This window comes from Protopterus annectens, chromosome 4.part1 (assembly GCF_019279795.1).
Source record: "Protopterus annectens isolate FY-2018-M chromosome 4.part1, PAN1.0, whole genome shotgun sequence".
Taxonomy (NCBI): domain Eukaryota; kingdom Metazoa; phylum Chordata; order Ceratodontiformes; family Protopteridae; genus Protopterus; species Protopterus annectens.
Window position 1 is genome coordinate 927,506,161 of NC_056734.1, and position 16,367 is coordinate 927,522,527.

At 37.3% G+C, this 16,367-nt stretch overlaps 1 protein-coding gene across 4 annotated transcripts in view; it reads left to right on the forward strand.

The window, feature by feature from the left end:
* The window catches only part of LOC122801123 (guanine nucleotide exchange factor DBS-like), a 3,406,519-nt gene that overhangs the window by 1,236,791 nt on the left and 2,153,361 nt on the right, over positions 1 to 16,367 (forward strand). For all 4 annotated transcript variants that reach the window (XM_044070650.1, XM_044070651.1, XM_044070652.1 and 1 more), the window contains exon 11: positions 15,422 to 15,613. In XM_044070650.1, the coding sequence (XP_043926585.1) occupies positions 15,422 to 15,613 (192 nt within the window). The remainder of the gene's footprint in view (positions 1 to 15,421; positions 15,614 to 16,367) is intronic.

The following is a 16,367-nucleotide window of genomic DNA, read 5'->3' on the forward strand; positions in this document are numbered from 1 at the left end:
AATGACTCAGGTGGTACTGCACTCCCGTGCCTATGGGGTGGGAGTGCAGTATTGGTATTTAAGTGGTACTGCACTTCTGTGCTGATGGGGTTTGAGTGCAACATTGGTATTCAGATGGTACTCCCCTTTGGCACCATCAGCACCTGCCAGTTGTGCCCATTTGCAACTGCATCCACTGTCTTTTAGTTATAGTTCTGATTATTAGTCATGCAGTGAAATTATATGTGGACTTCAAAGCCAATGTATTGTTGTAGTACAGTCAATATGAAATCTTAAAAAGAGCAGTAAATAAGCTTATGGGTAACAGGTTAATCTTACCATAAAGATTATGCAAGCATTTAGCTTTGCTAAGGAGTTATTCTTACCACACTGTACAATGTTAATTAATCTCATTCTGTTGGGCAAGCATAATCTAAAATGGCAAGAGTCAAGCAGGAAGAGCTTAACAGATTTCTAGGTGTGCTTAGCTGTATTCAGATTGTCAGAGATGATACTAGACCTTACTTTAGTATGTGTGTGTCAGGGGGGTGAGGTACTGTCACCGCGAGATGTTATCATTTTCATAGACACTGAGTTCCATGAATAAACACTGCCCAGTTGTTTCATGGTTGTACTTTCAAAAGCCTTAAGTGGGTCCAGTTTTAGTTAAAGACAGAAAAGTTTGTGTATAAAAATATCCATATATTAGGTAATAAAATATGGTCTTCCCTCTCATGTACTGTATGACTTTAGAAAATGAAACAACTCACTGGTGGCCATTTACAGCACCAATAAATCAGTTAACTCTAAGACAGAAAAAATGCCTTCATACAGGTGCCACATCTGTGGATTTAAGAAGGTCATTAGACTTGGTGCATCACTGTAAAGTAAGAAATCTTGTTTTTGGTAAAGACACAAAAAATAGCTTAGGGAGTTTGGTCATTAGTAGAGAGGAGTCTAGCAGGTAGTGCAGAGGATTAGGGTATGAGCTATTAAAGAGCTGCTACTTGTAATTAAAGGTAAATAATTAGATTCCTTCCACCACCATTTGCCTACTATGTAACTCTGAGCAAATCACGTGACCTGAAATGGACAGTTGGGTCTAGTGCGTTAACACAGTTAATAAGTGTAGAAAATCAAAATAAAGGATCTAACATTATCTGACAGACTGCACATTTTGAATAATAGAAGGTCAGTATGTGTTTAGTAAAGTTGGTAATTAAAAGTGAGTACCTCAAGGGTCATTGTAGGACCCTGCTTTCTTCCATACTCATTAATAACCTTGTTAAAGATCTTAGATTATTTTATGTGCATTAAAACCTTTGGTAATGCATGACTGCTTGATACTACCATTTTAACTTATATATTGCACAGTTTATAAAAAAGGGATTGTGTCTAGATCTAGGGATGTCATTGCCCCCCCCCCCCCCTTATTCATCCCTCTTTGGCAAAATTCTGGAGAAAATCATCTATACACAGATTACAGAGCACAAAAGTACCTATAACCTCCTATCTATGAAACAGCATGGTTTCTGGTGACAACGTAATACCATAACTGTCCTATGGGTTTTAACAAATAAACATCTACTAAGGGCAACTTACAGTAGCTATCTTCATTGACCTTACCAAAGGTTTTGTTCTTGTGGATCCAGGCTAGCTGTTACAGCATCTTCTTGAGAACTGTATTAGTCCTGTTAGCCTTCCCTGGTTCTGATGCTAACTTACAAATCCCACTTTTAAGTCAAAGTTCAGTCCTCACTTTCACCATTAGCTAGTCTGCAACAAGGTGTGCCTAAGGATCTATTCTGACTGCAGTTTCCTTTTCCATCTGTAACAATAAACCCCCCCTTGAGCTTCCTCATCCCCTCCTCCTTTATACAGGCAGTGTGATCCTATTCTAATCAAAGCAGTCCCTCACATTACTACAAAATGAACCACAACAAAACTACTACAAAATTAATACAAAACTATAACTATGCTCCACTGAATAGAAACTGAGCAAACTCTCAAATACACTTCAAATCACAGATGACAATTAATAGAACTATATGACACACTGATTCTTTTAAATGTTTAGGTCACTGGTTTGACACATCTCTTAGCTTTAATCCCATGTAGGCATAACAAAGAAGAAAAAAATCAACTATCTTGTATTCTGGGCAAACAGGATCTCTCCCAACCTCTAAAAGACCACTACAATAGCTATAGGGAAAGGCATATTATTATCATAACTTGAGTATGCCCTTCCAATAATAGCATATACTGTACCTCAGAGCGAAGTTCAACACTCAAGTCTCACCAGTAAAATTTGCAGGTTCTTTACTCTCTCAAACAAAAGAAGAAGAACACCACTACAAAACACTTCAAAAAGGTAAATAGCTGCCTAGCAAACAAAGACTACACCTTCCTTTAGGTTCACACCTGTTCAAACTGAACAGGTGAGCTCAACAATACATTTTCACTTATTGCAGCTAAACCAATCAGACTCCCCTCCCTACAGCCTTAAAACCATTGCTATTCAGTACCCACACTGAAATCCATTGTACAGATCACACCATCTCAGTGCTAAGAACAAAGCTCTAGAAATCTGTCTCTTTCAAACCTGAAGACATAACCTCATACCCAACATTCCAAGTACAATTAACAACCCATCTCTAAACCTAGCAAAGTGCCAGTGATTTATCTCAAACCTTATAACCCAACTCCAGTCTATCTAGCTTAAATCTTTTACCACTTTATCTCTTGTATATTACCTCTGTCTGCCTTCTTAGCACATCTGCTTTATAGTATGAAACTTCATGTCTTATGTGTTGCATACAATACCATGTAGTGTGAAATGTACCTTTTAAATTATAATCCTCATTTATGATATTGTTTCTCTGTGTTTCTACCCAGGCCATGACAGAAATTGGTCATTTGTGATCAGTGTTATGCCCGATTAACACATTAAAAATAAAAGAAAACTCACCAAATATGTAATGAATGAAAGCATCTGTAACTTTGAAAACAACTGTTACCAACAGTTATAAGGCAGTGTGACGGAGGCCTCATTTGTCCATCTTTGTGCTGACCTATTTTTTTCTAGTAAAAAGTTACTTAATCATTTGAGCTTTACTTGACTTGAAGTGACATGTGTTGATGCTAAATCTTTGACTATGGTGCCAGGGTGGAGTAGTATATGGATGAAGGGTGTTTTTCAAGACAATACTGCACCTTTTCACATTAAGTGTTAGGCCTTTCTGCATACACTATTGGCTAATAAAGCTAGTTCTTGTTGAAGCCTTTTTGTATTAATGGGATTAAGGAGGAACACCCAACTTACAGTCATCTATAAACTTGGTTAACCATAGGCCAGGGTTTGTGGTATGGAGGTCAGAAAAGTAAAGGTGGGCGTCCTAGTACTAAACCCTGTAGCAACCCCTGGTTACATTTTTATTTTCTGAACTGGCACATGTCACCTTAATTGTGTGGATTTCATCCTTCATCTAATTTGTAATTCATGTTATCATATAAAGGTCGACATTTAGGTCTTTTAACTTGTTTACAATACTAGTGTGAGATACAGTGTTGAAGGCCTCTTTGTCCAGTGACACGAGTATGGTGCTGCTGTGCCTGACAATGGAGTCACTGTTTATTAGAACATGTTTACTTGTATTCTGTCAGTTTTGGTAGTAGAAGGCTTATGGCTTACAAGCTGGTGATTCATGGCTATATGAGAGAATAGTGATGTAGTTCTTCAATAACAAGGAGGTTTTAGAAGTGATTTTTTAACAATCTCAGCATTTGTTGGGAGAGGACACCAGGGAGCTGAAGCAAGACGGCTGCTTAGAGGGAGAAGAAAAAAGTAATTAATCAGCTAGTTCAGGTTCCAGGTGAAAAAAAGACAAGAAAAATCACATAATGGAGGACAGGTAGAAGTGGAGCACCAGCTATCAGCAGTAGCTCCACAGGAAGTGCAGGTTTGGAAATTGTCCCAAAACTTAATGGCGGTTACTGATGATGTAGGACTAATGAGGGGAAAACAGTAGTCAAAAAAGAGAAGTAAATAAGCTGGAAAAATCCAGGATATGAAACAGGACAGAGCAGACTGAGGTCAGAAATACAGGAACAGTAGAAGGCTGACTGAAAAAAAGCTACAATGCCAAACAAAAAAAAAAATAACTGAATGATCTATAACACAGGGATAGAAGAAACACCATAAGGATAATAGGAATATCAGATGAAGTGCTAGAGACAGAATTGGAAAGAATGCTGCTGGAATTAGTGGAAATTAGACTTCACTTAGCCAGATTACGAGAAGAAATGATATAAGGAATATTCTGATTGGTAGGATAGGCCCATACCTCTCAAATGTCCAGCTTTTCACAGAATGTCTGAATTTTTGCCTGATATGTTTGGTCTGCTCCTTATAAAGTTTGTGGTTTTCTAGCAAATCATTGAGGAGTGAAGTCACTAAATAATGGCAGACATTGGAGTTTCAGGGTTTATATCCTTCAGAAAACACAGGCTAACACAATGCCTTTTATTCTAGCAACATTCTAGGTTTTTAAGACCAATATTTAAAATGCGTTCCTATTTTTGTACCTTTGTTCTCCCCATTATTTTTGGATTTGTCCTGATTTCTTGCTCTGAGAAGTTGAGAGGTATGGGTGGGAGTTGTAATAGGAGGTCAGCCAAGGCACATATTAGCACAACTGCACAGATAAAAACTTAAAAGAAGACAATTATGAGCAGGCCAGAATACTCTGGTACACTTTAATGTATGTTTATAAAACTGGTAAAGGATCATTCTCATTCACTGTTTAAATTGAGAAAAAGGGATGTCATACTTGTTTGAGCAATTGAAAGTCCAGGCTAGTCCTGTATGGATTAACTACCCTGCCATCTAAAATGTAGTATTGAAGGGAAACATATGTTGAAAGAAGTGTGACACCAGAAAAATACTGCCAGTCCAGCTATCTGGAATTTTGTAAATAATTCTATGTTATCTGTGAATATTGCTATGATTTATACAGAATTGCATGTTGTGTACTGAGCTTCAAGAGTGTAACCACAGTGTACCCTAATGGAAATGAACAGAAATGTATATAACCTATATACCTGTGCAAATGTATGTTTTAATAGTAGAAGCTGGAACATACAGAGTTAACTTGCAAAACCTTAAGAAAATAAGTGGAAATTGTTTTACGATTCTGTTATCTCTGTCTCAGCTCAGAGCAGACACAATGTCTAGAGCTAAAGGTTTTCCTATTGTCTTGAAACAGAAATAATTACTAGGTTTCAAATGTAAAAGTGTTTAATTGTTTTATGACTTTCAGTTCTAGGCAAACATCTGAGAGACATGTATTTTTCACAGAGAAATGTTAAATTTTGTTAAGTTTCTGTTAGCCTGGGAACTGAAGGCAGGTGATAAAGAGTTATGTCATCCTGGCTAATGCAGCAGTAATGTGTATTATTAATTTAAGAACTATCTCAGAGGGTGAGTCTGTGCATTTTGTATTTGTCTTTGAACCTGGAAATATCGTCTCATCAGCACTTGCCTTGCTAATAGTAAGTAACCAGGGTACAGTAATCTCTCTTAGATATAGATAGGAATATTGTAAAGATTAGCTTAGATGTTTTCTGTATTTATTTGAGACTGTCCTGCGATGCTGTTTTAAAATATTTCCTGTGATTTTGAACTCTGTAGTTACTGTGTTGTTTGAGTATTGTCTTGTTCGTTTATTATTATTAAATATATTAAACCTTTTAATTGTGGCTGGTTTGTTTAGAGATATTTAAGCTATTATAGTACTTGCATATGTATTTGGTGACAATGTATAAGCCACTCCAACAGCCTTAGTCTTGGTCACACTTACAATTTGGATAATAGTAACATTACACAGTAGGACTGGACACCCTTTGGTAAGGGCCTTATAGTAGCTGATAAGTAAGGCTGGCTGGTGGCAGCTGATACTACCTTATAGTCTGGGCAGAAGGAGGCATAGCTAGTAAACCTGTGTCAGCCTTTCCCAGGTGTGTGTGTGTGTTTGTATATCAATCAAACCTCAAAATGTGTGTCAGCTACTTGGGCAGGGACACAAAGCACTGTTTGGACAGACAGGGTGCTGGAGGTCTTAACTTGACCACTCAGCTGAGATCTTAACCCTATAGCTGTGCCACTGAGGAGCCTTATTGGGGATCTGGGCTGTGATCTCTGTGTGCTCTTAAAATAAATTGTACTTTACTGTGTGTGTACTTATCATCCTCCCAATGTGTACATCCCTCACTGTTGCCAGTGGTAAGGATTGAGGTTCCTTGATTACTGGGTCAGTCCAGGGGCATCACAAGAAGAACAAGCTTTTATTACACAGGTTGTACAGCTGGGAAAAAACATACACAAAGAAAGAAATTCAAATAACTCACCAGAAATGGACTAGCAGACAAACTTGTGAAAGACCAGAGAGGAGACAGAATTTCAAGGGCTGCAGATAATGACTGATGTAGATGCAACCAAAAGAAAAAAAGACTAAAGACGAAATAAACAAAAATGCACAGTGTTATGTTGACAAAATAGATGGGGAAGACAAGATTTTGGGCATAGTAGTTTACAGAAATGAAGGAAAGAGCATAGAAGATAGAGAAAATGTGAGAGTAGTGCACACAGAAGGCTGCAGTTCTGAACAGGGAGTTGGGCAAGTGGAACTCCATCAGAAGACGAGAGTCTGATAGTGATCACAGTAGAAGTAGGGACAGAGATACAAGGAGAAGAGCATACAATCAGAGAATAAACACTACAACTGCAGCCTTAGGGGATTCAGTTGTCCAGTGTTGGATTGCCAGAGGGCCTGATTAGGCTGGACTCATCAAAGTAGGAAGGGAAAAGGTGAAATGGAGAAATGCCAGAAAAATTGGATCAGAGGAGAAAAGCTATCAAGAACTGGATAGACTGCTTGTATACAGGGATGAGAAAAGAATCAAGAGATAATGCAATAAAAACTGGGGGATATGGTCAGTAAATTCCATGGCATGCAGGCGTGACAAGAGAAGTAAGAGCGTGACAAGATAACAGAGGAAATATTAGACTGGAAAGCATTAATGTGATGTATCAACATAGGCCACTGTTCAAAGGAGAGAAGTGTTTTAATGCATTGTGTTCCAACAGTATGGGTATGTGTAAATATATATATATATATATATATATATATATATATATATATATATATATATATATATATATAAAAGCAGTCACCAAAAGTGTTGTGCTACCTGAATGACAAATAAATAATTATGGAAACAGCAGTCTTATGTTTCATTGCAGTGTATTGAAGTTATCACAAAAATAAGATTAATTTCTAAAGAAACAATTAGCAACTATAGAAAAAGGGATTGATAAAAAGGAGCAAACAACAGTCCAAACAACGCAGTCCCAAATAAGTGAGAGAACTGGGGAAAAGGGACAAAGTGAATAACCTAAGCTGACTTGTACATTTTAATCATGTAACATTTCTCCACATCTATTAGATATTGTTGAATTTGAGCAGGAAATTTGCCTTGATAAGCTCTGTGAATTAAACACCTCAGTGGTCCTCAAATGAGTTTGTTTCTGTTTGTCCTCCTTTATTCATGAATGATGAGTCACTGCAGCTACAGAGAAAAAAAAAACATTGACTAGAATATACCTTAGCACACTTAGACGTTATTCAATGTTTTGTGGTGTTATCACAACCTGAGAAGTGCAACCACACCAAGTTCTGATGAAGTTAAAATGAAAGCACTTAACTCTGAAGTGGAATAAAGTTTTACTTGTTATCAATGTGTTGTTTTGAAGTTGGTACCTCATTGATTTGTCGACTTTTGCTGATTTTTTTTCTGGTTTCTAATAAATAAAAGTACTGTACTTAAGAAAGAATGACTTAAACCCTGCAGACAGCAAGTAAATATACAAAGGAATATGAAATTGTACAGGGAAAAGCAAATTATCCTTTTAAACAAATGGATTACAAGATGCATCTAAACTTAGTTCTAGTCATGTCTTATCTGAAAGATTGATTAGACCCTAAGCTAAACTGTCTGTGAAGTTCCAGGCAGAGATAAATATGCTGAAACAACTCAAGTATTGAGCTGCTGGATATTTTTCTTATTCTATCGGCTTCTTATAAGAGTTTATTTACTTGCTGTTGGTTAGATATCTCTTTTAAAGACTCTTCCGATTAATCTTTATGAACCTTTAGCTTTATGGCCTAGGAAGATCATTGTAAACACAAGGCAGACTAATTGCAATTTATGTTTCTTGTCGGTGTTTAATATACTATGTATAATCACTGTATTTGCCAGCAGAAGGCAGTTATCATCTTTGGTGACAATGTCTATATTTTTTTTATATATTTTATAGAAAAAAGGTCAAAGATGTACACATCTTTTCACAAAGCGATAGTACCAGTAATGAGAATGGGGCAGCTGCCTTGGGCACATTGACATTGTTAATGCAAAAGCTCCAGACTAAAGGGTGAAAAGGTCACACAGACAAATCATGCAGTAAAAACTCATGAAAGACTAAACTAAGCTATACTCCTCACTGTATAATACCTTAAACCTCCTGTAGTAGAGGCCCATGGGATATAAGCAAATGACCCCTTTAGTGCATAACTGTGTTTCAGCTACATGGCTTCTGAATGCCTATGACTTTTTACTTTTTTAAGTCTTTATAGGTACAGTTCCTCATACTGTGTTCCCATTCAAACTGCAGTGGTAGTAAAAAGCCAAAACATGCATGTCTATAGCTAGTGGGAGTTGGCTTTATTGGCCTGAATATACCCATAAAGACTTAAAAAGTAAAATGTAATGGGCATTCAGAAGCCATATAGCTGAAACACTGTATGTCCTTAAGGGGTCATTTACACTACCATAGAAGGTTTAATGTATTAAACAGTGACGATTTTAGCTTTGTTGGGTCTGATTTGTCTGTGTGACATTTTCACCCTTTCATTTGGAGTTTCTATAACTACTGCATTAGCATTGCCAGTGTACTAATAACTTTAGCAAGCAGCTTATTACATTTGATAGTAAAGAGTTACAGTTACTTTTCAAACTAGAAGACCCTTTTTTTTTGAGAATTTAGCTTTATGAAGACCTTTTTGTCTGTAACTGTGGTTTGAGTGTAAATGTGATTGTGAGGAACTGTTAAGGATGCCAGATGGCCTAGCTGTGGCTCTATCTTCTCATGACATTGCAAAGCAAAACATTACAGATACACGTTGCATTGAAAAATGGGATCTATATCATATATTTGAAATCCCAAAATATCGAACACCATAAATTCGAACTTGGAATTTCAAATATTGATAACATCGAACGCTCAGAATAGTGAATTATTTCCCAGGCAAAAAATTTGCTGTTCCGAGAAACATACACACAACACAAGCACACCAAAATAAATAAACCACACACATACAGTTAACAAAACCCAACCCCACAGTAAACCATACATACATTACTAACCATCCACTTACCTTAACCCGCACCCTAACCCTAAGGTCCGTAACTATCACACACATACCCTACAAAACTATACACAAACTAATTAATACACACACATACAGTTATCAAAACCCAACCCTACACTACACCATACATACATTACTAACTATCCACTTACCTTAACCCACACCCTAACCCTAAGGTCTGTAACTCTCGCACCACAGTGGAGGAAATAGCGAAGCCACAGAACGGCCCACCGAAATCTTGCCCTAGGTAAGATTTCAATGTTCCGGGGCTTCGCTATTTTCACCATTCGATGTTGTGGGTTCGATATTATAACGTTCGAGATTTTACATCTTTGAAGTTATGATATAGACCCGAAAAATGACACAAGTTCTTAAAAAAAACTTTCTGCCATTGAAAGAAGACATGTTATAGATGAAATCACACAGTTTAAGTAAGATGCAGATTTTATAAGGTTTAAGTGTAGCTAAAATATCTGTTGCAGCCTGATTCAGAAAATAGTGTCTTATTTATTCTCAGACATCATTGGAGTGCCATATGTTAGCCTAAATAAAGACTTTTGTGTGGAGGATTTATTTTTTGATATTTGGGAATATTGCAAATGTCTGTGCACCTGTACTGGAATCTGTGTACAAGTTTTACTATCTAACCTTGTTAAATATATCCCTTGACTGCATTTAGCACTGTATGCTGCTGTTTCACTGCTCCTAAAATACATTTATTTACTTATTTATGTATGCATTATGTATATTTCCTAATTTATATAGACCTATTTTAGGTTCAACCTGGGTTTGAAAACACAGAGATTTTACAAAGAAAATCATGCAAGGATTGTAAGGGCAGTATAATGCTAATAATAAATGTATGTAGTGCAGGTATATTAAAGAGATATTTACTATATCTATCTCTTTCTCTATATATATATATGTATATATCAAATATTACTTATTTAAGAGATAAGAAGTTAGGCAGCAGATGTAAGGTGTTGACAGAGGTAACGCATGTTACATTTACAAAGCAGTGGTTTTCTGCTGATGAAATGGTGTGATGCTTGAGAGCTTTCTTGAACTGTGGTATCTGGGTTCCTTATGGTCACAAGTATAGTTTCCTAGAGTTTGGGGCCTAATATGAGGAAATTGCGGGCACTGCATTTTTGGAAAGTGAAGGTGGTGGAAAAAGATGGGACACAGTCTGGTTAGGATCTGAGGTTGTAAGTTCTTTCTCTGATTATGAATATTCCTGTTAGGTAGCAGAAGGACTTTTGGTTTAGAAGTTTGAACAAAAAAAACAGACCATGCAGTACTTTTGATCTTTGTTTATTTGGGAGCCAGTTTGCTTATCTGAGAACTGAAGACCGGTTCTCTGTTTTTGGTGCTAGTGAGGTGAAATGGCATATTTTATTGGCAGTTTGTATCTGACCTGGTATTGAGCAGTCAAACACAAGACTGTTTTCTCCTCATTCAGAAACGTGGGGACATATCTCATGGCATCTGATGTGGCAGTAGAGAAACTGGATTTGTGTTGCAAGTCTTATAGCTAGCTTCTGAAGACTTGCACAAACATGTATCACTTGCTATATTCTCTTCTGCACACCTAGAACTTTAAAGTTATATTCTTACAATCCTGAGCCAATTAGTCTTATTTCTTTTCATGTTCTGTATCAGTCAGATACTAGAATGCTGCCTCCCATTTCCTCATCAGTTGCTATTCCTTTTCTTAGTACCTGCTGCATGTCTCAAATTCTTGCTCCTGGGCTGAAGTCTGACAGTATCTGTTATTTGTGGAAGTAAAAGACAGTTCCAGTCCTCCTTTTTTGCCTACAGTTACGTGTTTTATCCCAGGTCAACTAAAACAAAACATCATGACCTTAGCAGTATTGGAGGGACCTTGTTGCACCACCTAGTGGATGTGATCGATCATAGCAGTCATACAGTTTTCTAATCACCATACAGATAAGTTGTCCTTGTCAATAACCTGGGAGGAATATGTGATGGTGCGTCCAGAAGCCACAACCATATCCGGCTTTAGGCACCAGCAAAGCCTGTGGTCCTGGGGGGGTCCCTGATCCTAGGGGGCCCCAACCACATCAGGTTCTTATTTTGATATTTTATAACATGTTTGTCAAACCAACAAAAGCTAATATAGCATTTTTCTATACTTAATAAACCACATGGGTAATAATCTCCTTTAAAATTCAAAGAAGTCATTGGTTATAGTAACTGTGTTTTGTCAAATAATAGACTTCACAAAATAAAATTGTTTTACCACTGACATAGTGCCCTTGACTTAGTTAATCCTGCTGGTGGGCATTCTCAGCACTAAAGCTATCACGGTAGCTGGCTTTAGTCTTCAGCCATACCCATGGCTGCAGAAGACCCCTTAGTTATCCTTGACTATGTTGGGGCTGCACAAAGACTGCTGCTAGTTGGAGAAAAATTACAAAAAATTAATTTTCTGATTAGGCTCTTAATCCAAAACAGAGCTGTTACATGACCCTCTTAAGATAAAGACAGTAATCTGTGAATGAACATGAGCAGGTAAACACTAGAGATCAGCAGTCCAGAGTGACCACTTGGAGTTTAAGAAGAGTTAATGCTTTAGATCTTCAGGAATGGTTTTCTCTTTTAGGGAGTTTCTATAAATAAGGGCAGAATACTACATACTGTAACTCCCATCTTCTTTACACAAGAATTCTGGGTAAAGCCAACAATAATAGCAAAATAAAAGCTCAAAACCAGCAACATTTTTTAAATTTTATTCTAGTTCAATTAAAAAGTTAATAGAATAACACATTTTGTATCAAAGTGATCCTTTTTGGGCAATGTGAACTATGAAACTCTGATGTCTGGATCTATTGACTGTCTGTAATCCTGAACGAATTACCATCAAATCAAACTTTTTTCAAGGGATAGAGCAAAATTATGAGGGAAAACCAGGGATGTTCTGTGAAGTCAAGGACAGTGACAGGTATGAATTGCTTCTCAATGAGGTAAACAAACGTGACTCACCCTTGTTATTGTTTGGCGACTGCTAAACAACAGTCAGTGATGTGGTTTGGAGTACAAAATTTGTGTGTGTGTGTGTGTGTGTGTGTGTGTGTGTGTGTGTGTGTGTGTGTGTGTGTGTGTGTGTGTGTGTCTCACAGGTCTAGGACTATTCACTGAAAGCACATTTCACTGAAACTCAAATGACTGTGCACAATTCACTGAAAGCTCAATTCACTGAAACACATTTCACTAAAAGTTATATATGGCCTTTTCCCCACTGCTGTGTAACCCTGGAGTTAGTATATATAGTAAGCGGGGTGGGGCACTGCCCCAAATTGGGGGGTGTGGGGCACATAGCTCCCCACATATTTTGGATATATATTAAGTTCAGAAAAGAGTAATTTATTGGAATTGCAAGTATCCATGTATATAGTTCAAAATATTTAAAATAGGTGGGTGAGCTACACCCCCACACACCCCTTACTATATATATATATATATATATATATATATATATATATATATATATATATTAACTCCAGTGCTTCACAACAGTGGGAAAAAGCCATATATAACTTTCAGTGAATTGTGTTTTCAGTGAATTGAGCTTTCAGTGAATTGTGCACAGTCAAATGTGTTTTAGTGAAATGTGCTTTCAGTGAATAGTCCTAGACCCATGTGTCACATGTTACAGTAAAAGAGTAACATGCTGGCTGTGATTTATTTGACTTTCTCACACAAACATTATCAGCATTGCCATGACTTCTATGTGTGTGTGTTGGGGGGGCATGTGTACAGTGTTGTTAAGAGTAACAAGCTGGCAGTATTTTCTTTCACGTACCATTACAAACATAACCCTTATACACACTAGGTGGTTATACTGGCTGGTTTAGCAGGAGGAGGACCTGAGTGAAAGCAGCTGTTCATTGCCACTGTGAGGAGTGAGTAACACCACCATTTCACAGGGCTTTACTCTGGTTGAACACTTGGCCATGCTTTTTATAATGTGGAGTCTGCATGCCCTTCCTGTCTTTGTGTACATCTATTCATGTGCTCTGGTTAACTCCACCACCTCATAACATGCAGCAGGTTAAATGGAATTCATCCAGTTTCCATGAAGGTGAATGGGCAGTGTGTGTGTGTGTGTGTGTGTGTGTGTGTGTGTGTGTGTGTGTGTGTGTGTGTGTGTGTGTGTGTGTGTGTGTGTGTGTGTGTGTGTGAAAATATCTCAGATTTTACACACACTCTTCTGGTCAGCAATAAAAATGTAGTTAACAATTACATTTCAAAAGTAAGGTATTAACTACATCACAGAACATTCAGAGCATCTAGGAATCACACACACCCCAGACTGTACAAATTGATTTTGACATGGACTTAGTGGTAGCCTCTGCGCTCAGTTGTGCCCATTCTAAAAGCAACCCTGCTCAGAAGTGTACCAAAGGTTGTTGCAGGTTATGTGGGGTGCTAGAGATAGTGTGGTCATTACTAGTTTAATTTCCATCAGAATCAAACCTTAGAGGTATGTATAGGATGTCATTATAGCTTGTGCTGGGACTGGGACAATGTCATCATTGTTTCTTCTACTTTTCTCATAGACCTGCGAGGTGTACAAACATCGTTACTCTTGCTTGTGTAGGGGCAGTGTACTGTTTAGGAACAGCAAAGTGGAATACATTACTGTAATTATTACTTTTTTCTGTTTCCTCATAACCACAAATCAGGCACAAATACAGGTGGCTGCCTTTGGAGTGAGGAGGCATGCTATGTACGTGTTTGACAACAGTCACTTGAAAAGTATGAATGCGGCCATCTAAACATTTGCTTTCATCTCAGTCTAACACCAGAGGGATGCACAGGCAGTGACTGATTTTTTGGGGGGATCATTAGGTAGGCAATCTGTATTCCCAGATAGGATCTATATATCCTCACAACAGTTATTTCGTTAGTTTATTATGAGCTATTGTGTTGCCAGCTTTGAACATTAGGTGTTGGGCACAAATTATGTCACCCTTGAAATTCTGATGTTTTTAGATCAGGCTAGCCATTGGATTAAAAGGTTGGGAAAATGCTCTAAAATGTATCCCAGACATCTGTAACCATATGGCTTCTGGGAGCAATGTCTTATTTCCTATACAGATATTAATGTGCTGTCTTTATCAGGAAAGGTGTCTTGAAAGGATGCAAGGAAAACTAAAGCTGAACAGCAACACTAAATGTCTTCCCTTAACCCTTTACCTTAATTTCTATTCAAGCCATCACTGAATGACAAAGTTGTGTAAAAAGAAAAAAAAATTTTAAAATGCACTTCAGAGTATATAGAAAATCATGGCTTCTTGAAAAATCTGAAGATTAAGGCATAATGTGAGAAAAGGAAGACAAATGTAATGTGCACGGTATGAAGAAGCACAGGCAGGGGAGGAAACGGAGGGGAGCACTGGAGGATGGGTCTTACTTCCCACACAGCTGAATAACATCTGCTGAACCCCTTTAACAATATTGGGTCAGATCCTAGCTAACATGATAAGTTCTCAGAATTCCATAAGGACCCTCATATACAGAGCTCTGCAATCCTCTTTTGTCAGCAGGGAAAACAAGCACAGTCATGCCCTACAGTGTGGGAAGTAACATATGCATTTCTAAATGTCACTGCTTGCCTAGCTGCTAAGGTAATTATAATTGAAACATGGCATTCCTTAACAACCCAGGATTTTGATTGTGGTACACAGCTTTACCTTAGGAAAGCTGTAGGTTACGAAGTCAGAGCAGAAAACAGTAGAAACTTATATCCCATCCAGTATTAATTAAGCAGGAACTCAAATAAATGCCTCATGAGCAGAACTATATGACTTACGTAGATTGAAGAAACACAAAAACTAATAAAATAAAAAAGTAACATAACATTTTAAAGCATGCAGGTTACTCTCTGCCTGTTCGTTGCTTGAATAACAAGCCATTCCTTTTCATTACAGGAGTCACTGGAGCAGGCACAGCAGCTCTCTGTAAATGGAGATCAGCTCATCCAAAGCAATCATTACGCAGTTGACTCTATCCTACCAAAGTGCATCGAACTGCGTCGCATATGTGCTGATTTTACCAATGAGAACAAGAAGAAATATGACCTACTGGGAAAATCATTGGAACTGCACCGACAGCTTGACCAGGTAATGCAGCATGCTGTACTTACAAAAATCATTCTAACCTTGCAGGTGAAATTGCTCTATTATTATTTCACTGAAGCATTGCTTTACTCTTTTTACACAGAAAGTAAGTTTACTACTGACTGATGATATATATACTATTTTTTGATGTAGACATTTTAGTTTTAAGCTATAATTAGTATCTTTCTAGTCTTAAGGAACAAAGTTTTGCAGTGTAAACACAGACAATGCACAAAATGTATTAATTTTGCTATAGGAACACTATATGAAAATAAAAATAAATCATCAAAATTTTTGCTCTAACATTTATGTAGCACTTTCTTTTCTTTTATAAGGGTGACATGATGAGAATTAAATGCAACAGTTTTCTTTCCTATATTCATTCTGAAAGTATATTGTGCACACTTACATGTCAACATACAGCTTTACATTTCTTCACCAAATATATGTCACAACATGTGAAATCAGGCAAAATGATTGTGGCATGGGATCAGACGAGATGAACTGCAAAACACAGTCAAATCAAATACAGTGAAACTTTTAATTGTGTAGAGTATAAATCATCTTACAACACTACTACAGATTTATGCTTCTAAATTTCTTGGGCAGATGGGATCAGCATCTAACAAAGAAAGTATCTGAAAAACAAAATGGAAGATATACTTCATAATGCCTCACATCTAGGTACTATGACTATCAATGCACAGAAGAGTAACTCACTGACCTTTTAATAAGATGAGTGTTGCTATTTAAATTA